Below are 27,476 nucleotides of genomic sequence, written 5' to 3' on the forward strand. Positions count from 1 at the left end.
TTGACCTCTTCTTCTATTTGCACCTCTTTGATTTTTCCTTCAATTGATGTCTCACTTCTTCACGAACTCGGACACTTTTGAGTTCTATTGAATTGACCTCGTTTTTCTTTGTTCAACCACGTAGTTTCAAACTTTCATTGCAGCATCTTCTAGCTAGTTTCTGATCTTCTTTTATAGTTGTTGCTCTCTCTAGGGTAGAAAATTTCATGTAAAGATGAAAAATTGACACTATTACGCAAATCGATTTAAGGTTGACCGACCTATTACGACATTGTAGGGCTGATACGACATCTACTACGATGTAGTCTATGCTCAGAGTTCTTCCTTTATTCCCTTACCAAAGGTAGTGTAAAGGGTTATGAACCCTAATGGTCGGATAAGGGAGTCTCTTAATCCAAAAAGGGTCTCCGGATATGCCTTCGAGTCCTTTCTTTCCAGACCTAGCTTATTAAAGGCTGGCTTAAATAGGATATCAGTTGAACTTTCCTAATCTACCAGGGTTCTATGAATGTTTACATTAGCCAAAATCATGGTTATCACTACTGGATCACACGTCCAAGAATAACACCCAGGGCATCTTCTTTTGTGAAGGTTATTGTAGGAAAATTGAACACTTCTTCACATTCTCCGACCTAGTAGATTTCCTTCAGATGTCTTTTGAGAGAGGATTTTGTTATCCCTCCTATTGCAAAGCCATCAGTGATCATGTAGATGTGTCTCTCAAGGGTTCTTTGTGGTTGCTCTCATCTTTCTCTACCTTCTTCATCCTTTTTTCTCTTGTTGGTTTCATCTTATTTTTCATCGAGGTATTTATCCAACCGACCTTCTTTGGCCAATTTTTCAATCACATTTTCAAGTCGTAGCAGTCGTTGGTTGAATGACCATAAATTTTGTGATACTCACAATATTCAGATCGATTCTCCCTTTCTTGCTTTGAATGTGCCTAGGAGGTGGTATTATTTCAGTGTGACAAATTTCTCTGTAAACATCAACCAGGGAGACTCATAGTGAAATATAGGAATGATATCTCATAGGCTTGTTCGAGTTGTATTCTTCTTTTTTCTTGAGCTCCTTTTCGTTTTCCGAGATTGGTACTGATTACTTTGTCCTGAGGTAGGCCTCCTCAACAGTATAATTTCTTCCATATTGATATATTTCTCGACTCGTTCTTGAACCTCATACATGTCGGGTGCCTCTTTGAAATGGATTGTGAGAAGGGACCTTCCTTGAGGCCATTAACAAGCCCCATGATCGCTGCTTCAGTAAATTAGTTTTGAATTTTAAGCACGCCTTGTTGAACCTTTCCATGTAGGCCCTAAGTGATTTGTCGACCTCTTGCTTGACTCCCAAGAGGCTTAGGACATATTTAACCTTGTCTTTCTAGATCGAAAATCTTGTGAGAAAGCTTCTCGCTAAGTCGTCGAAGATGGTGACCGACCTTGAAGGGAGATTATCAAACCACTTCATGGCCAGCTTGGTTAAAGTAGTTGGGAAGGCTTTGTACCGAGTCACATTAGAGGCATCAGCCAAACACATATGGATTATAAAATTACTCAGGTGATGACAAGGGTCGGTTATCCCATCATAAAAGTCTATGTTTGGGCTTTTAAAATTTTTAGGGACTTTAGCTCTCATGATTTCTTCTAGGAATGGATCTTCACTTCCCAAAGGTGTAGCTTCTCGATCTGCTCGAGATCTTCACCCTTTAAGATCAGATTCCAGTTTTTCCAACTTTTTCTCCAAGTTTCTACGTCGTCGAACTTCTTTATGTAGGGCGTGTTCAAATTCACGTTGTCGTTCTAACTCAATTTCGTCCTCCTAAGTTTCTTTGGTTTCTGTTTTCATTAGGACCCTCCGTTCTCCTAGGACATGGGGTATGACGATTGCTCAATCGTCATTTTGTTGATTTGGTTTTAGTTTTGATGTATTTTGTCCGTCTTTAGAATGGTTATCCACTATGGTTGGGTGCTGACTTCCAAGTCTCCAACAACGGCATCAATATTAATATTCTGATGGTTACCTGAAATCGGTGGGATTTGGGCTTGATGTGTGGTCCAAAATCCTTTAGAGAGATGTTCCGACGTCTCTTTCAGTGAAGTGATGAAGCCGTTCGAGCTTTCCGGAGAGGTTGGGGGTGGTACCTGCATGGGACTCTGATACTTAAGTTAGCAAAGTTTTAGGCAATTTTTTGTATAAGTTAGAGTTCGAAGAATACTTGAGAGTGTTAGTGTATTTATAGTTGTAGGTGGTAGACTAGTAACCACTTATGAAGTGGTTCCACCTTTGACGGTGGATGGTTACCCTCTTTTGTTAGGAAGGTTATTGAGATCTCTTTTTTAGATCAATAAAAGAGATTGTAGAAATTAGTTGTTTATCAAAATAAGTCGAGGATAAACTTATGTCAACGTGGCCAACTTTCGTGGGGTTGGATAGAGGATCTGGACTTTAGCCTATAAATCATTGATAAGGTTTTTAATAATTTTGGATTTAACTTTTATAATAGTTGGATCCAAAATTATAATGTATATACTCAATCTAAAATAAATATATACTAATGGATATAAAAATAATTATGTTTTAAAAAAAACTTGTGAATCAAAGTTTTATTAAACTCATCAATGTTATTATCTTTTACTTGTTATTCATATATATTAGACATATTTTTTTTATTAATTTTAATTATTTTAATTGAACGATAGAATCTATAAATCACCAAATCAATAGAACGGTTTAAGCTTCAGAATATTGCTATGAAATATGGACATTCTATTAAATTGTCGTGTTCTCATATCAGATACATTTTGGATACAACATTCATTGACATTTGTCCAACAGACCGACACACATATTTACTGTATCTAATCGTATCTTAATGAAAAATAAAAAATTTTTCTCCAAATATATTTGGACACACCTAAATACTATCACGTGTTGACATGTCTAATCTTATTCTTAACATATATTTTTGAAATAAATTTAAATATAATATATATTATTATTTATTAAAATAAAAAATATTTTAAATACTTGATATAATTAAAATAAAATATTAAAATATTATAACAATTTATCTAAAAAATATTTTATATATATATATATTCATATATCTTATAAGATTTTAAAATTTACGTGTGGTATTTTATGTTCTGTGTGTAATGTCCGTACATCATAAGACTATTGAAGACCAGGAAAATGTTTAAGTGTTTAACTTGTTAAGATAATATTTTACGAACCCTAATTGGCTTGTCCACGCAGCGATGTACGTGGCAAGATCTGGTTGGCTACGCATACATCATTTCCTTATTTTAACATCAACTATTTAAGACTCAAAATTGTAAATACACAGAGATCGAAAAGAAAAAAACAATTGGAAAATATACACGGAGCTGTTAGCTACCGACGATCGTCTCTCGGTTCCGATTAGGACCTCACCAACACAGTGGGAGAGAGAGAGAGAGAGAGAGAGAGAGCACTCACTTGGTAATTCCTTTCTTCAACCAACGACTTTTAATTCTTTCAAATTTTAGTTTTTCTTGAATTCCTTTAACGCCGTCTTGATTTGATTCCAAGTTAGGGCTCACGGTAATGCTGTAATTCATATGCATAAGCCTTTTTCTTATTCTTTTCTTTTCTTTTCTTTTTTCTTTCTATCGATTTGCCATTGAATATGAAGTTAAGGATCATGCATTCTATTTATTTGCATTTTCTCGTTATCTTCTAATGCCAAATAGTGATTGACTAGCTCACTAATTTATGGATTTTCTATGACATCTCAATTGTTCAATTTAGTTTTCTAGGATAAGTTGTATTATTTCGTCTTGTTCATGCTTGTTTGTGAAAAATCCAAATGTATATGAAGTTCTAGTTACAGATTTAATTAGCTAATTTAGGGTTTCAGATTTTAACTAAATGATGGTTTATTGTGCTTTTGTGTAGGGCGGAATGATGAGGCTGAAGACATATGCCGGTCTCAGTTTGATTGCAACCCTGGCTATCACATATCATGCATTTAACAGTAGAAGCCAGTTTTATCCGGCAATGGTGTATCTTTCAACTTCCAAGATCAGCTTAGTGCTTCTTCTCAACATGGGTTTGGTTATTATGTGTATTCTATGGCAGTTGACTAAAAAGGTATTCCTGGGTTCTCTTAGAGAAGCTGAGGTAGAAAGGCTTAACGAGCAATCGTGGAGGGAGGTTATGGAAATCCTCTTTGCCATTACTATTTTTAGGCAGGATTTCTCAGTTACATTTCTTGCGATGGTCACAGCGCTATTGTTGATTAAAGCTTTGCATTGGTTGGCTCAAAAGAGGGTTGAGTACATTGAGACAACTCCTACGGTGCCCATGTTGTCCCATGTTCGGATTGTATCTTTTATGGGTTTCCTTCTTCTCCTCGATAGCCTATTCTTATACAGTAATCTGAAGCATCTGCTACAAACATGGCAACCGTCAGTTTCGATATTCTTCTCTTTTGAGTAAGCCTTCTTTCTTTTCATTCTCTTGTGCTTAGACAAGTTGCAAAACAAAACATGACTAATGTAAATGCAGAACTATGAATAGTACTCAGCTGAATTTTGGCTTGGATGAGAATTCCTTGACTTAAGAACATGCTCTGTTTCTACCTTGATTCATATTTGAATAAACCCTTGATGTATCAAATTTCTTATTATTGTGGAATCCTTGATTTTTCTTGCAGGACCAAATGCATATCAATAATAAATATAAATGTGAAATTGACCAACTATTTGGATTAATTTTCCATTTCTTGTTTCCATTGTGGTCATAGTGAAATCTCGTGTTTCTTTTTGTCATTTCATTTGCCAATTCATTTACAAAATCATGAAACATAGAATTCAAGCCATGGTAACAGGAAATGAAAACGGAAACCAAACTTACCCTATTTCCTGATCTTTGTTTTGTTTTCCTTTTTCGTTTTTCCCTGAATGTCTATTTCCTGTTATTTGATAAAGCTCTGCATCCTATTTTTGAAATATCATGTAGTTAGCCACTAATATAATTATCAAGTTTGGCTGCGTATATTGTACCTTTCGGTGTGACCTTTCGCCAGATCCTGCATTAGTGCAGGATGCTTGTGCACCGGGCTGCCCTTTTTTATGTAGTTAGTTGCAAAATTTTAATATGATAGATTCTTAAAAATTCTTGATTAAGCTATCTCATTTGCTTTCTTGATTTTTAATCTTGTCAAACAAAGTGAATTTTATATGTGATACTCAGTAAATGTTGTTTTTTTTTATTCATATGAATAAATGTAGTTATATGCCTTGTTTGTGTCTCTGATACATATGATTGCATTAATATTTGAAGCTATGATCTTATGAATCACATGGAAAACACTTGTACTATGTTGTAAAACCACAAATAGGATGTATGAAGGAAAAAAAAAATACTAAATAGAAGTGTGTATGTGAGTTTATTCATATGTGCAGTTTCAGTTGTATTTGTTAGCTGATGTATTCTACTAATATTATGGCGTAATTATATATAATCACAGTTTTCATCAACAAATGATCTTTTCTATCTCAGGTACATGATACTGGCAACGACAACAGTGTCGATTTTTGTAAAATATCTTTTCTATGTTAGTGACATGCTCATGGAAGGACAATGGGAAAGGAAACCAGTCTTCACATTCTACTTGGAACTTATCAGGGACTTGCTTCACTTGTCTATGTATCTGTGCTTCTTCCTCGTAATTTTTGTGTAAGTGATCAGCCAACTCCTCTTTCAATATTTATGGGAGCCTTTATATCTATTCAATACAGAAGCCATTTAGTTTGCTCATTTTTTAGTCTCTTTTAATATTTACTAACTAACATTTGGTTTATCTCTCAGAAACTATGGTGTTCCTTTGCACTTAATACGGGAGCTCTATGAGACATTTAGGAACTTCAAAGTCCGTGTTGCAGATTACATACGATATCGTAAGATCACTTCAAATATGAACGACCGATTTCCAGATGCAACACCTGAAGAGCTTAATGCGTTAGTTCAAAACCTTACATATCTGCTTACTATTTTGAAGTTTATTGTAATAATTCTTTTCTTGAATGCCTAAGCAGAAGTGATGCAACTTGCATTATCTGTCGTGAAGAGATGACTACTGCAAAGAAACTTATATGTGGACATTTGTTTCATGTTCATTGCCTCCGATCATGGTTGGAGCGGCAACATACTTGCCCTACCTGCAGAGCCCTGGTTGTTCCCCCAGAAAATGGGGCAACAGCAACTGTAGGCCAGCAAGGAGCACAACCAGATGGTCATCGACAGGGTAATCATATAGTATAATATTCGCTGACAGTTACCATTACATAAAACATGTTTGTAATGCGCAGTTGAACTGTTAGTATTCCCAGGAATCCTGTCTGTCTGGAATCAAAAATGGAAAACTAGAGTTCAAAGTTTGATCCATCAAACTAATGCTTATGTGACTTGCACCTTTTAAACAATTGCTAGTGGAACATATTCATTTTTTAAACCATTTTCATTATAAACCTTTTAATTATACTTAAGCTCCTTGTTATGAAGTTGTATCCATCAGTCATGTTCTGTTTAGGTTTCATGTGAAGCTCATAAAGTTACTACTATATATATTTTACATTTCATGGTTTAATTTTTTAACCTTTTCTTTGTCTAATTTTATTATTCCTTGTCGAACACAATTTTGCTTACTTCAAGATTAAATAATCATTTTGCTTCGGAACAGGAACAGGGACTACCACTGGAAGCACAGCGCAAAATGAGGTTGGCAGTGGCGGGGCAACTGATAATTTGAGTCAGCATCAAGCCCGACTTCAAGCTGCTGCCGCAGCAGCAGCTTCAATATATGAGAAGTCTTATGTTTATCCCTCCCCAACATCTTTAGTATGGTATGAATTGTGTTTAGACAATATCCCTGTTTTTTCTACACCTGCTTAAGAAATCAGTCTTATGCTGTGCATTTTGCTGGTTATTGATAGTTTTGTCCAATAAATACATGAAAAAGTGTGCCCTATTTTTTCTTAATTTTTTTATTTCGAGGTCAGTTGTAGTTTATAAAGTGTGTTAATACTGAGGTGTTTTCAATTTCACAGCTCTCCTGGGTACACTCTTCAACCCCCAGTTCAGATGTCTATGGGCGAATCTGTTAACATGGCACTCAATGGAGAACAAGCTTCTAGTGAACAGGCACAACAGCAATTTGTTCTCCCTGGTGGACCAATGATATCCTTTCCTCAAATGGGGCACTTCCATTTTCTTCCTTCCCAAACACGTGGAGCCCCTGCGATTTATGGAGTGGAGTTTGGAGTTGACCCAAATATGCCAAGCTCTCACCTGGAAGCTCATAGAAAACTACTTCAATATCAGATTGAGGTACAGTTGTTTCTCTCTTTAAATCAACATCACATTGTAAGCAGTATGTGTAATCTTTGTGTACTTTTTCGTGAATATATAAATAAAATAAAATGAAATGAAATAAGTAAAATTAATTTTGATGATTATAGTGACCATAGAATGAATTTCTTTTCTCTCTCGGTTGTCACCTTAAGAAGTTACATTAAGCACTTGTCATAGCAAATAAACCCAAACAAATTGGTGATATTTAGGTCACATTTTAAGATTTCATGGATATCTCTGGATGGCATGTAGTATCCACATTAATTCATTCTGGGATACCCAAAATGTGGAGTCCAACCACGTGGTATCATATTGTTAACCCATGAAATCAATCTTACTAACTCAGATTTTTCTACCCTTGCTTTTTAACAGATTCTGCAAAATCAGCTCAAGCTTTTGCAGAGGACAAAGGTTGAAACAGGTGTAGATGAGGGTACATCTTCATCGTCCACATCGACAGCAGATAGCAGAGGCAAGCAAATAGCATCGAGTCATGAGATTCATCGTGAAAAAGAATAACTTCAGCCCCTTATTTCTGGTTTGAACCATGATGATGCTGCCAAATGTAGATATAGGGAGAAAAAAAAAAATCACAGCATTGCTTGACCTGAATTTGACTGATATATGCTGTTCATGGCGATATACTAATTTGTGAATGCACAGTACCCCCTCAAATTGTTACATTTAGCCCCCTTTTTGTTATGGGGAATGCACGCTTGTACTAGCTTTTGGAAAATCATACTCTTTATTGTATGATAAATATCTTTACTCCTAACATGTCAATTATTGTTATTATTATATTTTGTTGTACATGGAAGTAACAGGGATTAATTTAATATTTTCACCTCTCCCCAGGTCCCTGGTGATTTATCTCTGCATGTTTCGTAGGGTATAAACTTTTTGGTTCGCGCAAGTTCTTAAATGCGCAATTGGTTAAAGAATGTTAGGGACCTAAAAATTCACATCGTGGTATTTTTGAAATAAAACTAAACGGCATCAATTCATTGTTTTTGAACACATCAAATAATTAAGGTTGGAATACGCCCTGAGCATGACTCTAATGAAGTTGGACTATTTGAGCTACTGTTGGGTAGTGTTTGTTTTCCAAGTCTGAAGGAATGAGACTTGGTATTGGGTTTGGTAGACACAATTTTAGTGCTTTTAGTCATAGTTGTCAGAATCGAACCGGTTAGATTATTGGGTCACTGGTTCAACCGGTAGATTATTTTGGTTGAACCGTTTAATCCGGTCCTATGTAAATAAAAAATAAAAAATAGTCAAAAGTTTAAAATTAAAATTTAAAATACATATTTTTAATAACATTTTAAAAATATAAAGTTATTTTAAAACAATATGGAACATGAACAATAAATATTTTGTTATTTTTACTCTATCACAAATATTTTTATTTTGTTTTTATATTAAAATAACTATTATTTTTAAATTTTAATCATTTATTAATTAGTTTATATCTATTATACTATTATATACTACAAATATTTATTAAAAAAATAATATTAATAGATATTATATAGTTATAAAAAAAATAAGTGAGTTTATAATTATTGTTAAATAAAAATATAATTAATTTAAAAATGAGTGAGTTTATAATTAAAATTAAAATAAATTAAATAAAAAATAAACTATTTGATAAAAGATATCTATATGTATTATAATTTGCATTCATTTTAATAGAAAACATGCTAGCCTGGTGGTTGTGGAGTCTTTTAGTTCCCTTGAGGGTAGGGATTCGAACCCACTTCAAATATTTTAAAAAATTTTCACTTTCAAACGGTTTGATCGGACCGATTCGTACCGGTTCTTTTCGAATTTGGTCGGTTCACACCGATTTGATCTGACCGAACCAATATAAGGTCCGGTTTACCGATTTTTCGGTTGAACCGGCCGGTTCGATCCGGTTCTGCTAACAATGCTTTTAGTACTTTTAAAATGGAGAAACATAAGGAAATGAAATTTACACATAAGGAATTGAAATTTTTGTAAATTGAAATTGAAATTTTTGTAAATTGAAATTGAAATTTTAACAATATTTTTTTAATAAATAAAGATATTTTAATAAATATTTTTATTTTATTTTTATATTTATCTTGAATTAAATAAAATACTAAGACATAATTCAATTTTAAATACTTTATACTAAATATAATATATAGATTTAATTTAGTCTCAATCTCTATCTCCTTTCTAAACACAGCTTTGTGATCATCTTATACGACAATGTTTGGGAGCTAATATCTAAAATTACTTTATGTAATATAATATTCACAATTTTATATATATAACATTCATAATTATATACTTATTACATCTAAAATTACACAATTATTTTAGCGATAATTAATGAATACTAAAATCATTTTAGACTTTTTAATTTAACTTTTTATTGTCTCCCAAATATTATTGTATCTTATAATATAGAGTAATGCATAATTAGGTTGTTTTAGATTTCTCCATTGGAAATGTCTCTTCCAGTCTAATTCTTTCTCTCTCCATTATATACCCTTATTTCTTCTTTTCTTTTCTTCTATTATTTTCTCCATCGATTTGCAAGGTTACGTCTTCTTTCCTTTTTTTTTAAAGCATCTCTATCTTTTGGTTTTTATTTTCGTTTTTACCTATTTTCATCACCAAATTGTTAAAAAAAAGAGAGAGAAAATTTAAAGAAAAAAATTATTGACTGATCATTAGTCGAAAAAGGTTGATTCATACGAAAATGTCAAGTATTAGCCCGTTTCGTGTATCATCTTTCATGATTTAGCCTGTTAATTTGAATCAACGGTAGAAGTAGTAGTTACAATAAAATTTGAATATGAATTTTTTTTGTGAAAAAAAAAAGTGTGATTGACGTTGATAACACCAAAAAACAAACAAAGCAATAGGAGTAGCGAAAGATGTGTGCGAACGTCCTATGCTAGCCTGTATAGTTGCTTCAACAGAGGAGCTATATGGATAAGAAATACAAGACATCATTAGTCACGGCTGTCCTCTAAAAGAGTAAAGACTAGTAAATTGCTATGTCATGATGCTTGTCGCGTGGGGCCTAAAACGCGTAAATGAATGTTTTTGTTTTATACCCATCTGAATTAATTAATTCACCACTCTCTATATCTAATGAAACTTGTGCTTTTTGGATTGAAAGCGATTGAGCTAAAGCAGTAAACTAGAGATTGCATAAAGCAATGGTTGGTAACAAACGGAGAATAAGAGAGAAAACAGATTTGTGAAGAATAGAAGAAAATGAGATTACTTGATTTGTAAGCAATATTAAATTCCTACACTAATGCACCTGAAGAGTGCACATATATATACTGCAACCAGAACTAAGAAAGCCTAGAAGAGAGTCTTGATAATAACCCAACAGATTCATAACAATTCAATATATACATTATAACACTGCAAAACTAGGTTCCGTTTATTTCTGAAAACAGGACAAGACAAGACAAAGAACAAGACATAAAAAGGATAGAGATACAAAATTTTGTGTTCTTGTATTCTATTTGGTGATAAACTAGAACAAATTATGAAAATTTAACTTATTTTCATTTTTTTATATAATAATAAAAGATATAACTATAAAAAATTAACAAGAATAATAAAAAAATAAAAAATAAGTTTTATTTCTTGTTAGGATGGATACAAAATACACTAATCCAATGTCTCTGAATATAATGTCTCTGTCCAGGTCTCCTCTATCAAATACAATTGTGTCTCTGTGTTCTTATCTCAATATCATATCTTAGTAAACAAACATAACTTTCTATCCCTTATATTCCCTCTCAAACTTTGCAGTGGGTGGACTCGCCACTCTAAGTTTGTCTCTGAATTTGGTGAAGAGGTTTAAGGACAGTAGTTTAGCTAGCAAGTTTGCTACTTGATCACTTTCCAGGACGTTGACCATATACAATTCTTTTCGGTTCACCATTGCTCTTAAACAATGGAGATAAATTTCCATATGTTTGCACCATGTATGGAGAAAGGGGTTAGCAGCAAGCAAACACACACTTAGATTGCCACAAAAAATTGTGGGAGCTATGGTCGCTTGATTTTGAGCTCCATGAGGGGTTGCTGGGTTGCAATGATCTTTAACTGAGCTGCTACCATCGCACGATATTCAACCTTAGTGCTGCTCCTACTTATATTAGGTTGTATGTTGCTTCTCCAAGAAACATGTAGTATCTACTAATAGACTTTCGATCATCCAAGTCTCTAGTCCAATCAGCATCTACAAAAGCCATGATTCTGAAGTCAATTCCTTTATTAAAATAATCCCCTTATCAACTATACCTGTTGCATAAATTGAGCTACTATATTTACAACATGAGCCAACTCTGGCCTTGATATAGTTAAATATTGCAAAGCACCAACAAATAACAATCTCCCTATAATGTTTTGGATTTTCATAATCTTCAGAATCATTGGTAGTCAATTTAAGAGATGAATCATTGGAGTAGGCATAACATTGCCTATGTCCATTTTTGATTTGTTGAGAAGATCAGTAGCATATTTTTGTTGAGTAACAAGCAAGCTACTTCCTAGTAAATGCTTGAATTCTAAACCCAAAAAATAATTGAGTTTACCAGGATCTTCTAAAGAAAACCTTTGGTTAAAATCAGCTATTAAAGATTCAATTTCAAATGAATTACTCCTTGTGATGACAATATTGTCTATGTATACCAAAACAAAATCGGTAGAGGTGTTAGTATATCTAATAAACAAAGAAACATCCAATTTTGTTTTCTAAAGCCAAACTTAAGAAGAGTAGTAGTTAAGGTTTGAAAACAAGCTTGAAACCATGCTCTTGGAGCTTGTTTTCAAGCCATACAAGGCTTTTTTTAATTTAAAAACATGAGTTGGATTAGAGGAAAAATAATCAATTGGCTGAGACATATATACTTAGTCTTCAAGCACTCAATTAGAAATACATAGTGAAAATCAAACTGTCTTAAGGTCTAACTAAGAGATAAAGCAATGGCGAGGACAATTTGAACCGTTGATGGTCAAATTACTATACTATAAATCTCTCGATAATCAATACTTTCTATTTGATAAAACCCTTTGGCTACAAGCCTTATGTAACACCCTTACTATCAAAATGTCACGCTTCTTATTGCGCCACTTTAATAATGTTTTGCACCGGACGTTCCCCAAATGGGTACTCTCGGGTCGGGTGAATTCCATAATAGACGCCTGTTGGCATTCCAACATTCCTTCTCCTTTCAGGGCTATCCGAAAAGAAAGAGATTTGAAGATCCTTTTTTATTTTTTTTATTCTCTTAAAAACATTCGTTTATTTTGTTTGATATGTAGTAAAATTAAATTCATATGACATGACCCAATCGAATAAATAAGAATTTAGGAGTATTACGACGACTTTCATATACTTGATAATGAAATATGAGCCTTTGTAAAACTCGACACCGTAAAAAAACTATTTTTAAAACTGGAAATACTTTTCACTTGAAAACGCAATTACATACATACAAATCAATCACAATCTCTCTCTCTCTCTCTCTCTCTCTCTCTCTCTCTCTCTCTCTCTCTCTCTCTCTCTCTCTCTCTCTCTCTCTCTCTCTCTCTCTCTCTCTCTCTCTCTCTCTAAGTTCTTTATACCATAACTTACAAACATATATAACTATCAAAACTTCTAACCCTCTTTACAAGATACAATATTAATGGCAAGAAAAAAAGTAAATAATAACTAACTAATAAAACAACAAGACGATCCTTATAAAAAAATAGACCCCGGTCCCAGTCCTAATCTCTGTCCTTGTTTGTCGTGAGTCATGGTAGTCACTATCATCTCTCTTCACCAAACTTAACGAAAAAGAGCTATGTGACACTTAATGTTGCTTATGTGGATGCTAAGTCTCTGTTAAGTGACATGCTAGCGAATGGGTAATGGTCAGAAGTTAATTTGTCTCCCAAATAACAGGTCACTTAACAAAGACTTAGGAGGACAGATCGAGTCCTTAACCATTATCCATTCGCCAATATGTCACTTAACAGAGATTTAGTGTCCATATCAGTAATGTTAAGTGTCATGTAGGTCTTTTCCATTAAGTTTGGTGAGAGAAGATGACGGAAAGATCGCCATGATTTATAACAAACACGATAGAGATTAGAACGAGTCTATTTTTTTTATAAGAGTCATCTTATCCTATTTTGAAATGGATAGAATCAAGTTAGATGTTTACTCAAATAACTATCCAAAAAGTAACGAAGACTTTTAAATCGACAAATAAATTGTCAAGTAATATATATAGGTGAATCAAGGTAGTCAGAATCGTGTTTTAACTCGTGGAAGCGCACGATTTTACGCTTATGCTCTATCTTTTTGTTGCGATTCTGCTTATCGTCTAGAACCAAACTGCACCGTGCAGAATCACCGCTGAAGAACGCAGAGCCACCGGAATTGTCGCTTCTGCCAAGTTGTTGCGTTTCAGGTTGAAGAAGTTCTTTTTCTTGGCTCTGATTGCAGCCCAACCAAACCCAACGGCCCAATCTGAATAGAAGACCATGGAAGAGGAGCCCTAACAGAGTAACAGTCTCTAATCTCTTAATCTCCCTCACTTTTACAATTTATCTCCAATTTTCTATGGCCAAAATTTCAAATTTTCACCTCTCTCAAGTCTCAATCTTTGACTCTATCTCTCTTTCCCTCTGAAATTTGAATTTTACGCGACCGAAAACCCCAATTTGAAGCGTCGCTGACTCACTGTGAGGTTTGCCGGTGGTGTTATCGAATTGGACTGGTGGTGGTTGGACTGCGTGAGCGTCACTTTGCGATTGCAACTTGCGAGACTCTTTAGCTCTGCTTCTCTGTCTTTGGCTCTGGAATCTGGATTGCTGCTCTTCTCCTCCTCTTTGCTACTACTTCATCAGGTAAGTTAAAAGTTAAGACCTCTTTAATCTTTATCCTCTTCAGTCTTATTTTAATTAGGAAAAAAAGGTAAATGAGATAGAAACATAGGGATAGAATTGATTACAGAATATGGTAGTGTCAAACATTTGTTCAAGAGCTTTAACCAATTCATGGTAGCCATCATGAACTAAAAGATTGAATTTTCTACCAATTGAAATGCCTTCCATGTACACTTTCACAAAGAACGTGTTATGATTGCTGCAATCATTTGCCAATTCAGAACCTTGTGAACTACTTGCAAGTGATGATGATGTTGATGATGATTAGATTTGCCACAGCCCCTAACATGTAGCAACAACAACAGGATTCAAAGCTTCTCCAGTCTCCATTTCTTCTACCTTTGTCATACCTTTGTCACCCACTGTTAATAATTATTATTATTTTTATTTTGGTGAAAATTACTATTATTTTGATTTAGTATTTTAGATGTTGATTGTTGTGAATCTTTGTTTTATCTTCTCCTTCTATGTTTATACATGCTTAATCTCTAAGCATCTTGTCTTAATTTATTATGCCCAATGATGTTTAACACAAAATGTATTGAGATAGTAATTGTCTATGATTAAAAATTTCAAAATCTTGTTGGGAGGCTTTGATGCACACCATTGGTTTAGTAGCTGCTAATGAGCATTAAAATTTTCTAAACCATGTGATTTGAGGGCACTCTACATTTTTACCTACATATACTTGAAAGTTGGAACTTTACGTGACAAGCAACGTTTATTGATTTTGATATGATGTTGTCATTGCCGTGACTTAAATAGTGTTTTAGTTATCTCAGTGGTTTAAATTTGCTTTACTCTGTTCTGAATTATTTAAAAAGTTAAAATGCTTTTTACCTGTTTATACTTGAAAGTTAGAACTTTATGTGACAAGCAAGTTTATTGGTTTTGATATGATGTTGTGACTTAAATAGTGCTTTAGTTATCTTAGTGGCTTAAATTTGTTTTACTCTGTTCTGAATTACTTAAAAAGTGATGAGCGGATAATTTATACATTTTTTGGCATTGTTTTTAGGTAGTTTCTAGTATGTTTTAGTCACTTTTTAGTATATTTTTATTAGTTTTCATACAAAATTCACATTTATGGACTTTACTATGAGTTTGTATATTTTTCTGGGATTTCAGGTATTTTCTGACTGAAATTGAGGGACCTGAGCAAAAATCAGATTCAGAGGCTGAGAAAGGACTGCAGATGTTGTTGGATTCTGACCTCCCTACACTCGAAGTAGATTTTCTGGAGCTACAGAAGCCCAATTGGCGCGCTCTTAATTGCGTTGGAAAGTAGACATCTTGGGCTTTCCAGCAATGTATAATACTCCATACTTTGCCTGAGATTTGATGGCCCAAACTGGCGTTCAAACATCACCTAGAAATCCTTTTCTGGCATAAAACGCCAGAACTGGAGTTAAACGCCCAAACTGGCACCAAAGCTGGCGTTTAACTCCAAGGATGGCCTATGCACATGAAAGCTTCAAAGCTCAGCCCAAACACATACCAAGTGGGCCCCGGAAGTGGATTTCTACACTATCTACTCATTTTCTGTAAACCTAGGTTACTAGTTTAGTATAAATAGCACTTTTTGACTATTGTATTTTATCTTTGGATGACTTTTCGATCCTTTGATCAGGTCTTCTTCCCCTATTTTCTAATTCTTATGCCATTTGGGAGGCTGGCCATTCGGCCATGCCTAGACCTTTTGTTCTTATGTATTTTTAAAGGTGGAGTTTCAACACCTCATAGATTAAAGGTGAGGAGCTCTGCTGTTCCTCATGAATTAATGCAAGTACTATTATTTTTCCTTCAATTCACGCCTACTTCTTCTCCAAGATATACTCTTGTACTTAATTCAGTTAAGTCAGATTGAAGGGGTGACCCGTGACAATCACCCACTATTTTCAGTACTCGCTTAGCCAAGATCCGTGTGCATGACAACCACAAAGCAGTCTACATGATATTCAACGTAATCATTGGACGCCAGCCGGCGTATACTCTCTTGGGTCTCTTATCCACGAATTCGCATCGTCTCTCCTGACAACAGAGCATCCGACCCCATGATTAGGATCATCGTGGTATAGGCTAGAATCAATAGGCAGCATTCCTGAGATCCGAAAAGTCTAAACCTTGTCTGTGATATTCCGAGTAGGATCTGGGAAGGGATGACTGTGAGGAGCTTCAAACTTGCGAATGTTGTGCGTAGTGATAGTGTGCAAAAGGATCAATGAATCTTATTCCGAAACAAGTGAGAACCGACAGATGATTAGCCCTGCAGTAGCTGTGCCTGGTATTTTTTATCCGAGACGAGAAATCTGACAGTTGATTAGCCGTACAGAAACCGTAGCCGGATCATTTTCACTGAGAGGATCATACAGCTTGCCATGGAAGGGAGTGCGCATGATTAGATGGAAGCAATAGGGAAGCAGAGGTTCAGAAGCAACAAAGCATCTCCAAACGTTTATCTGAAATCCCCACCAATGAATTACATAAGTATCTCTATGTTATTTTCCGTTTTGTCTATCTTTTAATTATCAATACCTCATAACCATTTGAATCCGCCTGACTGAGATTTACAAGATGACCATAGCTTGCTTCAAGCCGTCAATCTCCGTGGAATCGACCCTTACTCACGTAAAGTATTACTTGGACGACCTAGTGCACTTGCTGGTTAGTTGTGCAGAGTTTTGAAAAGTGTGATCATAATTTCGTACACCAAAAAGTTAAAATTATTTTTACCTGTTTATACTTGGAAGTTGAATTTCTTTTAACTAAATAGTTGAATTATTGTTGTGGTATTGAATATAATTCTTGAATTTTCGTTATGCTGGTATTTTTTGTTCAAATTAGATTGTTAAATTTTTATTGTTGAACTTGGATGGTTACAATTGAAATTGAACACAATTCTGTAATTTTTGCTATGATATTGAACTGATTTGTTGAATATTTACTGTTTTAATTTTTTCTGAATAGAAATGGCATCGATTCAAGCTAATGCAAGTGAAAATCTTACTAACATTCCAGCTTTTCAGTCAGGAAATACATCTAAAATTGCTAGTAAAAGAAAAGTTACTAAGAATCCTCTTGGAAGTAGAACTAATGTAGGATGGGAGCATGGGATATTTGTTGGAGAAGATGGAAAGAAGATACAATGTAAATGCTGTCATAAATTTTTTTCAGGAGAAATTTATAGATTGAAACACCACTTAATTTGTAGGAACTCAAAAAGATGTTGGAGCTTGTACAGCTGTTAGTGATGAAGTTAAGAAGAAAATGTGGGATGCTGTGAGTGGGTTGCAAGTGAATTTGATGAAGAAAACAAGTATGGATGGGGCAAGACCAGGTGAAGTTACTAAAGAAGTTGACACTATCGGTGAAAAAAGAAAGGGAAAAGAACTAGATGACAACATATTCAAAAAAACACGCATTAGTACTCAAACAACAATCAACAACATATTTAAGAAGCATTTGAGAGAGGAAATATGTTTAGAGATTAGAGCTTTTTTCTACATCGATGGTATCCCCTTTAATGTATCAAGGAGCGAGGAATATAGTAGAATGTTTGAAAAAGCTATAAGATATGGACAAGGATTCAAGCCACCATCCTACCATGAATTAAGGGTGCCTCTTTTGAAGAAATATCTGGAGCTTGTTCAACAATCACTAGAGGAACATAGAGCATATTGGAAGTAGGTTGGTTGCACAATAATGACTGATGGTTGGACAGGTAAGAGAAGACGGACCATCCTAAATTTTTTGGTTAATAGTCCTAAAGGGACTATTTTTGTTTAAATCAATTGATGCCTCTCATATTACTAAGATAACTGATAAAATCTTTAAAATGATAGATAATGTGGTTGAAGAGGTTGGTGAAGAAAATGTCATCCAAGTTGTCACCGACAATGCGGCTAACTACAAATCTGCAATAGAAATGCTAATGAAAAAGAGAAAAAGTTATTTTGGACGCCTTGTGCAGCACATTGCATTAATTTAATGTTAGAAGACTTGGAAAAAAAGTAACACTTCATAAGGACACAATATATAAAGGTAGAAAGATTACTACTTACATATATGATAGAACTGCTCTTATTGCACGATTATACAACCACACTAAGGGAAAAGATTTAGCGAGAACGAGTATGACCTGTTTTGCAACTTCTTACTTTACTTTGGGATGTCTCGATGACAACAAAAATTCGTTAATAAGAATATTTCTTTCTGATTAATGGACTTCTAGTAAATTTGCAAAGACAAAAGATGGAAAAATAATTGCAAGTGTAGTGTTGGATAAGATATTTTGGAAAGAATTGGTAATTTGCTTGAGGGTTGTCTAATCTCTTCTTCATGTGCTTCGTATGGTGGATTCAGAAGAAAAACTGGCAATGAGATTTATTTATGAAGAAATGCAAAGTGCAAAGGAGAAAATATGAGATGCATTTTAAGGAGTTGAGATAAGATAAAGTGTCTAATTTTTTTTAATTAATGCATTAGAGTTTTACATAATGTTAAATGATATGTGTAATTGTGTAAAGTATAATTGTAAAATGTAATAACGGTAGAAGTAGAAAAATAAAAATTAGAGAGAGTTAAAAACTTTGAAGATTAAATGGTGTGTGACTATGTGGCATATAACAGCCTTGCTTGAACGGCTAGGAAACCATTCATGAATAGGTTAATAATAATAATAATAATAATAATAATAATAATAATAATAATGTATAGGAAAAGAAAGGAACAAAGTTAAAATGCAATACCACAAGGTAGGGGCACGCCATGCTTGTATGTATATGGTGGGAAACACCATTAATTTGGACTCAAATTCAACTTCAATTCTGAAAATATTTTTTATTTTGTAACTAATTTATTAATTTTTTTATGTTTTAGTTATATACCTATTTGAGATATTATTGACGTAAGATGGGGGAAGCAACGTCATATACCATTGTATGATGTGAGCTATTATTTGAATCCTCAAATTCATTATAACTCTGGTTTTAAAATTGCTTATTAGCTTAAGAAGCAGTTTTATGCTTATATGAAGGATGACAGGAAATTTAGATTTTAATCACTAAGATGGATGTTCAACTTGAAGATTTTAAAACTCGAAAAGAGTTTTTTGGTAGTAAAGTAGCTCAAAATGCAATTTATATCAAAACTTCAGCTCAATGGTGGGATTCTTATGGAGATCAGCATCTAGAGCTTCAACAATTTGTAATTTGTGTCTTGAATTTGACATGTAACTCATCTGGATGTGAACGCAATTGGAGCGCTTTTGAGATGATTAGTAATTAAATATAATTTGCATTTTACTTCTATAAATTTGGTTGTTAATTCTTCATTTCTATCTTATTTTTTTACTAATACCTTTTATGTACTTTTGAAAAGTTCACACAAAAAGGAGAAACCGTTTGAAAGTTAAAACCATGAATGATGTTGTGTTTGTGATGACAAACTTAAGATTGACAAAGAAAAAACAAACTAGAAGAAGTCTTGATTATGACTATAGTCTTGATGAGTTGGACTCTGATGAAGAGTGATTGTTGCTGATGAAGATGGAGAAGAAGAAGATTTAGATGCTCTAATTTCAGATCCTGATTTAAATGATGGAGCAAGTGGTAATAGAGTTATTTGTGCCTCTAAGAATCCTTTGGCAATTCCTTATCTTGATGATGGTGAGTTTGAAAAACTTCTCCAAAGATCTCTTCCTCCTACTCCTGATAATGATGAAGATGGTAATGCAGAAGCTTGTGAAACTCCTGAAGATTTTATGAGTGATGAATAATAGAATGATTATTAAATAACTTGTTTATATTTTAGTTAATTAGTTGTTCATTCTAGTAGTTTGGCTGATTTATTTGCTACTTGAATTTATTTTAGTGTCATATGAACTTGTGAGTTGTGAATTTGTGTTAAATTGTGACTTTTGACTTGTTATGGTATATATATATTAGTTATAATTCTACGGGTAATTTAGTTTATTTGAGATTTATTTTATTATCTGTAAAATTAGTTTTTGCTATTAAATTTTTCTAAATTTTTATATTTTACGAGTCATGTTTACGTTCCGTCTTACGATTCAACAAATTATGATTTTAAGTTAACTTAACGAGTCAAGATAAAAACTACGAGTTCACTACTTTGAGGTGAATTTTGTGGTGGTTTGGGGCAAGGTGGCTAAGGATGGCCAAAGTTTGACTGACTAATGGTGTGCAAACACTTGGCAATACGAGAATTTGAGCAATGAGCAGTAGATCAACGTCACTAAGGGCATTGTGATTGTGATTGTGTTAAGTGCAGTAACTTTGAATTATTTACCGCAAGGACAGTTCAGAAATTTTGCCTATAAAAAATTTAATTATGCAAGTTGGGCCTAAGGCTTCGTGGACAAAAACTAGTTTCATTAAAAATTATTGTTTGTCCAAAAAGAAGGAATAAAAATGAATGTATCTAATTTTTGGATGGAAGAAAAGAAACAGGCTTTTTTTGTCAAGGGCTAAGCCCATTAACCCTACCCGGATCCCACAACCCCACCCACCCACCCTTCCCAAATCCTCATCTCCTCTCCTAATTCCCTAGTTCATGGTGCAAGAGAGAGCTCTCCATGGCGCAAGAGAGAGATCTCCATGGTCATTGTCGCAGAACACTTCCCGACGTAATCTCCCATGTTCTTTGGATCTGGAATGAATGAAGATGTTGCTGTGCTCTTCGGTCGGATCTCTCCACTGGTTGCGTCCTCCAAGAAGCCTACCGCAGAGGGTTGTGGGGAACGGGCTATCCACACAACATTTTCTACGATCTTACTTAAAAAAATAGAATTTTAATCATTTTGAAAATTGACTAGTTGTATGTTTTCAATCCGAAAAATGATGATTCTGACGTCGAATTACAACATTAAAACGGCACAAGAAGAAGCTACCAAGAACGAAGAAGAGTGACGCATCTATCCGCCGATTGGAGTATGATTAGAAGGAAGAGATTGTGTTTAGTAGTGACAGAGTCGATCCCCATTAAGCGGCACAAGAAGAAGCTACCAAGAGGCCACGCCGTCCACGACACCACCACTTCCATTACTACTCTTAATTTCAACTTCTCTCACGAACAGGGCTGCTGACTTATAAAGGAACGTTCCACCAGAAACTTTGATAGCCTTCTTGGTCGGATACTGGCTGATTACTCTATCGATTTTACCCAAAACTCGTGCATTGAATTTTCAATGTTACCACGTTCTTTTCCAATATTTATTGATTTATTCTGTTTGTTAATTAATTTGATTAAGTGATCGAAAACATTTACCACACTTCCATTATGGAATTCACCGTGATTATCAGAATCAATTACTTTTAGGGCTCATTTGAAAACATTCAAAAGTAATTTTTTTGAACTTTTGACTTATGAAAAGTAATAGTATTAATATCTGGTGCAATTTTCAAAATCAAATTGTAGCTTTTCAAGAAGCTATTTAGGAGCTTATAGAGAAGCTAAAAAAATAACTTTTCATAATACTACTACGTTTTAGCACATTAATCTATAAAATAAGCACTTTTAGAACTAAAAATCCAAATACAAAATAACTTATTTATAAGTTACTTTAATATAACTATTTATTGTTTAAACTATTTTTTCAAAAGGAATTTAATTAAACTGTTTATCTAAATTGGGCCTTAGTTTTCTATCCTACACATTCCAGGTGTCGTGCTCAGATTGGCTATTCTGCCTTAGTCACCTAGTCAAACAAAAAGTGCACTAACTTTCAGTCAAAACTATGGGCCTTAGTTTTCTATCCTACACATTCCAGGTGTCGTGCTCAGATTGGCTATTCTGCCTTAGTCACCTAGTCAAACAAAAAGTGCACTAACTTTCAGTCAAAACTAAAAGTTAGTGCTAAATGCAGTAACATTAATGGTTTACTGTAGGGACATAGACGGAATTTTGGGTTCCAAAAACAATACATTAACATGGGCCAACGTTTGAGTCTAACAAAAACATATAGTTGAAAAAGTGGTTGGATGTCCAAAAAATACTTAGACAATAACTAAGGTTTATAGTCCAATTTATAAATTGTCTTATTTAATATTTAATAATTATTCTTAAAATAATTATATAATTTTAAATGCAATAAATATGTAATTATAGACGTATAATAAAATAATTGATTAAATTAAAATTTTTTAATATTAAAAATTTTTTGTTACCGTAAACCATAAATAATCTTAAGTTTCAATTTAATTGGTTTGAAAAATTTATATTCGTAGAATTCAATAATAATCAAAGATTCTTCGAACAATGCGCACGCTTTTGCAATAATAAAATATTGGCTTAAATCAAAGGTGTGCACATTGTTCAAAAAGTCCTAATTATTGTTGAATTTTATAAATACAAAATTTTTTAATCAATTAAATTAAAATTTAAAATTATTTATAATTTACGATAACAAAAAATCTTTCATGTTAGAAAACTTTAATTTAATCAATTATTTTATAATACACCTATAATTACATATTTATTACATTTAAAATTATATAATTATTTTAATAATAATTAATAAATATTAAATAAAATAATCTATAATTATTTATATTAAACTAATTTTTTATTGTTTCCTAAATATTATTGATATAATTAATATTACTACGTAACCTCTCTTCTTAAAAGCAACGAAAGGTTCTTTTAGAATTTTTCTCACTTAAGTTTTAGCTTCTAATACAATAAAAAATTCTTGTTCTCAAAGAAATACTTTAAATTTTAAAATTACAACGGTCAATTAATTTTTTTTTCAATTGAATCTAATACTTAAATTAATATAACTAAATTTTATTTTCAAACTTTTTTTATGGTTTTCATTTCATACCTTAATCATGCTGCACAGAATCGATAAATAATTTGAGTTAGCAAATCAATAACTGGATATCATTCTTAAAGTTTTACCCTAATTAACATAATAAAACATTTTATTAAATGATTTTTTTCTCTTTTTTTTTTGGTTTATCCAAACGGTATCCCCTAATCCGACAGGTTAAAGACTAATCCGTCGCGAATCTGAGCTCCATTTAAGGGTCTGCCGCTGACCAATGAATTGCTGCATGCACAAGGCAAGGTTTGAACTCCTGACACTTGCTTAAGCGGACGAGTGAAATGACCACTCAACAACAAAATCAGACATACAAGAATCACTTTCATCCTCTTTTTCTGAATTTCGTCTACAACGAAATCTATCATTTGCCTCTCCTTTTGGGCTATAAACTTTAGTTACTCTTGACCTTTCAGATCTAGCACTCTAATACCATGTCATGATACCACTCATCCCAAAGGCTCACGCTAATGAGAAAGAGTAACGCTAATGGTTATATCTCTAATACTCCCTAAATCTCCATTATACGCATTGTACAGATATTTCATTGGCTCCCCATACTTTTCCAATCTTTAATGTTACCTCCCTTAGTACTAATTGGCACTAATTGCTAGCTTTGACTAAAAGTTAATACACTCTCTTGTTTGACTGTTTGCTGCCTATATCATGGAATGATAAAAAATTACTCTTAATCACCAAACAACAAGCCACCACAAAACTCACTATATATGTATGTATGTAGGTATGTATATTTTCATTGATCACAAACCATAAAAAGCTTTATTATACACAAACAATGCTTATAAATATACAAAGGCATAAAGCCAGAAAGAGACTTAGCTAATTAGCTTTGATTTATATGCGCTTGTGCTCCTCCATATTAGGCTTTTTCCCCACAAACATTAGAGCGAAGTGCTATTTCGACATTTAAAAAAAAAATGATAAAAAAAAAAACTAAAGAGATCGAGAAACAAACTTGTGGCAGATGTTGAAAGATAGAGATCGATCAGAAAGCCTTTAATTTTTTTTTTTTTGTTTCTGATCCTTATATATATGTATGAAGTTTCTAATTTCCACCTTTTGATGTGAAAATAACATTTTTCCAATAATAATAATAATAGTTTCTGTATATAAAATATTGATGTATGATTAGTCACTTTTTTTTAATGTGTTATGTACTGAATATTGTATGAATAAAATGGGATATGATGTTAATCAAATGCCAGCAAGACACTCAGGTGGGGTGACTGGGAACCTTGACTTATCTTGACAATAGTCATAGACAACGTGGTTAATACGAACCCATCTGTACCTCCTTGCTTGAATGGCACTAAGTTCTTGGTAGGCTGCGCCTTCCCACCAGTTACTCGGGTTGGAGGCGCAGCTTGCCGGACCCGGAACTGAACACCCTTCAATGTCGAAGTCTTTGTAGTAGGCATTGAAGGGTGCTTTGCTCCAATCGATTTTCTCTAACCCACCTCTTGTTGCCCAGTTATCTGCTTCCCATAGTGTTGAGTACACTCCCATGGCTTGCATCTTTGGGTATGGCACCCCTTTCGCTTCGTTGTTCTTGTATACTCTGATGGGGAAATCGTCCACGGAAAATCTGTACGTGTGCATATATGTATAGCAGATTTAAATTAGTGTTTATTATGTGAGATATTTATCCAATAATATAGAAATAAACGAGGATGACAATATAATCTAATGGTTTTAATTGCTTGTCTAGAGATAAGAGGGTAGTATTTGGCATAAAACCACTGTTTTATTTTTAACGTATTCTTTCATGCGCGAGCTCTTTTTTTAAGGTTTGTATCATTTTGTTTTTTTTTTATAGAACTTTTTTTTTTAAAATCTATCTTATAATAAAATTATTATTTTTTTTTTACCAATTTGAACTCTGCCATAAGTTATGAAATTATATTCTAAAATTACTTTTTTCAAAACACAAAGTTAATAGAAAAAAATACATGTAATAAAATAATTTTTTTAAAAATCTTAAAATAATAAAAAATATATATATAAATGATTATATTTTTAATACATTCTTTTATGTAAGAGTCTCTTTTAAATTTACGTAAATATTTTTTTATGTCAGTAAATTTTCTTTTTTTATTTTTTATTTTATCTTTATATTAAAATTCTTTTTCTTTTAGAATATAATAATTATCGAACTCAATCTAAATTTTTTATTATAAAAAATTCTGATAGAGATAATTTAAAAAAAAAATTAAACGGACATAAAAAAACGTGAATAATTATGTCTTTTATCAACATATAAATAACAAAAATACTATTTGTACATCAAAATCAGCTATTAAAATCAGTCATCAATGTATTTATGTCTAAATATTAATGTAATTTGATTTATTTTCAATAATATGTATTTATATTTTATATTTGTGACTGAATTTGGTGGTTGAATTTAGTATACACATAGCATACCTCTATAAATAATTATATCTACTAGAGTGTATTTGATTTACTTACACAATATGTTTATGGTTCCAGAGAATAGTGTAGGTATGGAAATCAGCAGAAGGATCAAACCAGAGGTTGACCCTTTGCTCTCTATCACCCTTTCCATGAGCATATACGTTTGTTTGAACCGTGTATGGCTGTCCACTCCTGTTCCCCAAGAACTCGAAGTCCAGCTCATCACGAACAGAATCTGTATCAGAATTCATCTGCACACACATGCATACACAAACTATAATAATAAGAATATGGCTGCTATACGAACACAGTATAATGGTGTCTGATTTTGTGGTGTACTAACGTAAAATGCGGTGACGGTGCCAGCAGAGTCTCCAGGGACGAGTTTGATCTTCATGCTAACACGCCCAAACATGTACTTCACCTTGGAAGCAAACCCACATCCTGAAAATAACCATCACATAGCACACGCCGTACTATTATTGTGTAGTTCACAAAATTCACAAATCATCATATATTTTGATCACTGGTGCGTCTAAACAAGAGAATTATTATTAATTGTCAAAGATATAATTATTTATGTAGTTTTTTTAATCAGTTTAAATTATTTAAAAAAATAATTTTATAATATATTATTAAAATTTTTATGACTTAAAAATTTAAATTTTATTATTTTTTGCTAAAAAAAATTTAGTATAAGACAAAATAAAAAATATAGAGAATAAATTTTTAGTTTTAATATTAATTAATTTTAGTATTTATATTTATAATTTATTATTTAAAAATTTATGATTTATAGTCTATATTTTAAGATAAATAAAATAATTTTAAAAAAATTGACATATGTTAATCGAAAAAAATTAGTTATTATCTGGCATTATTTATGTAAATCTAAAAAAAAAATTGTGTGAAGAATATATTTGAAATATAATTATTTTTATATATATATGTATATATTTTATTAATTTAAATTTTTAAAAAAATAATTTTATTAACTTATTAATTAATTTAATTAATTAAATGAATTACGTACCGGAGCTTCGGTCGAGCATGAGTTGGATTGTTCTGCCTTGATCAATATGCCTGATATGAGACTCAGACCACGTGGCTCTAAAGTCTTGCTCAAAAGTGGCTGGTCGTCCCAAAACACATAATAAAGAAGATACTAGGAAAACCCATGATAGCAGTATTAGAAATAATGAACCACCACCATTTCTAATGAGAGGATAAAAGGTGGCCATAGATTATGGATAATATTAGTATATATGGTATGTTGAATGAGAAAGAAATTAAAACTTTTTGATGCTGTTGTGGCTGTGGCATGGAATGAGGGGAATCGTTGGTATTTATATACATGTGGTTTAGAAGACAACAAAAGTGTAAGGGGAAAATAATAATATCATTAATTAATTGAGAAGTAGCATTAGTACTAATAGTTTGAGAAAAGAATGGAACGGAATATAGTGCGTCACAATATGTAGCTTAGCTTTCCATACAGCTAAGGGTTTGCCGTCACTAGGGCCTACCCAACACTTTAACAAAAAAAAAAAAAGGGTGTAAATGAGATTATTCTTCCTGTAAAATATAGTCTCTTTCATTTTAATTTTGTTTTCGTCGTCTTTGACAAAAATAACATCTTTACTTTATATAAAATAAAATTAAAAACTTACTTTTCAACTAATATTAGAACATTCAAATAATATAATCTACGGATATTTTCTATTAAAATTGAGATTGGGTGAGTCTAAATCAATTCTAAAAGTTAGTTTTAAGTTAAGAAATGTCTCACACTCATAAATTTTTTAAAAACTTTATATTTAAAAAGTATTAGATCGAATTTGTACAACCTTCATAATTAGAA

General features: G+C 32.8%; 2 protein-coding genes across 2 annotated transcripts; one reads left to right on the top strand and one right to left on the bottom strand.

The window, feature by feature from the left end:
* Nucleotides 1-3,310: 3,310 nt before the first annotated feature.
* LOC130972294 (ERAD-associated E3 ubiquitin-protein ligase HRD1B-like) lies at nt 3,311-8,193 on the top strand. The gene is made up of 8 exons (XM_057897165.1): nt 3,311-3,480; nt 3,937-4,475; nt 5,545-5,721; nt 5,854-6,003; nt 6,081-6,289; nt 6,725-6,887; nt 7,092-7,371; nt 7,768-8,193. The coding sequence occupies exons 2-8, from the start codon at nt 3,943-3,945 to the stop codon at nt 7,912-7,914; spliced, it is 1,659 nt and encodes a 552-aa protein (XP_057753148.1). The 5' UTR covers nt 3,311-3,480; nt 3,937-3,942; the 3' UTR covers nt 7,915-8,193.
* Nucleotides 8,194-23,702: 15,509 nt separating this feature from the next.
* On the bottom strand, nt 23,703-26,924 carry LOC130973580 (probable xyloglucan endotransglucosylase/hydrolase protein 6). Its single transcript, XM_057898192.1, has 4 exons — nt 26,649-26,924; nt 25,959-26,059; nt 25,670-25,866; nt 23,703-24,785 (listed from the first exon to the last, which is right to left on the bottom strand). Exons 1-4 carry the CDS (start codon nt 26,854-26,856, stop codon nt 24,395-24,397), a joined length of 897 nt encoding a protein of 298 aa, XP_057754175.1. The 5' UTR covers nt 26,857-26,924; the 3' UTR covers nt 23,703-24,394.
* Between the last annotated feature and the right edge of the window lie 552 nt (nt 26,925-27,476).

This window comes from Arachis stenosperma, chromosome 1 (assembly GCF_014773155.1).
Source record: "Arachis stenosperma cultivar V10309 chromosome 1, arast.V10309.gnm1.PFL2, whole genome shotgun sequence".
NCBI classification, from domain to species: Eukaryota; Viridiplantae; Streptophyta; class Magnoliopsida; order Fabales; family Fabaceae; genus Arachis; species Arachis stenosperma.

Bases quoted from the DNA above. Each gene is read 5' to 3' on its own strand.
- LOC130972294 (XM_057897165.1), top strand. From the start codon at position 3,943: ATGATGAGGCTGAAGACATATGCCGGTCTCAGTTTGATTGCAACCCTG. The intron at 6,004-6,080 runs GTTAGTTCAAAA...ATGCCTAAGCAG, and splicing joins ACACCTGAAGAGCTTAATGC to AAGTGATGCAACTTGCATTA. The intron at 6,290-6,724 runs GTAATCATATAG...GCTTCGGAACAG, and splicing joins ACCAGATGGTCATCGACAGG to GAACAGGGACTACCACTGGA.
- LOC130973580 (XM_057898192.1), bottom strand. From the start codon at position 26,856: ATGGCCACCTTTTATCCTCTCATTAGAAATGGTGGTGGTTCATTATTT. The intron at 26,060-26,648 runs GTACGTAATTCA...GGTTATTTTCAG, and splicing joins CATGCTCGACCGAAGCTCCG to GATGTGGGTTTGCTTCCAAG. The intron at 24,786-25,669 runs GTAAGTAAATCA...GCACACGTACAG, and splicing joins TGGAACCATAAACATATTGT to ATTTTCCGTGGACGATTTCC.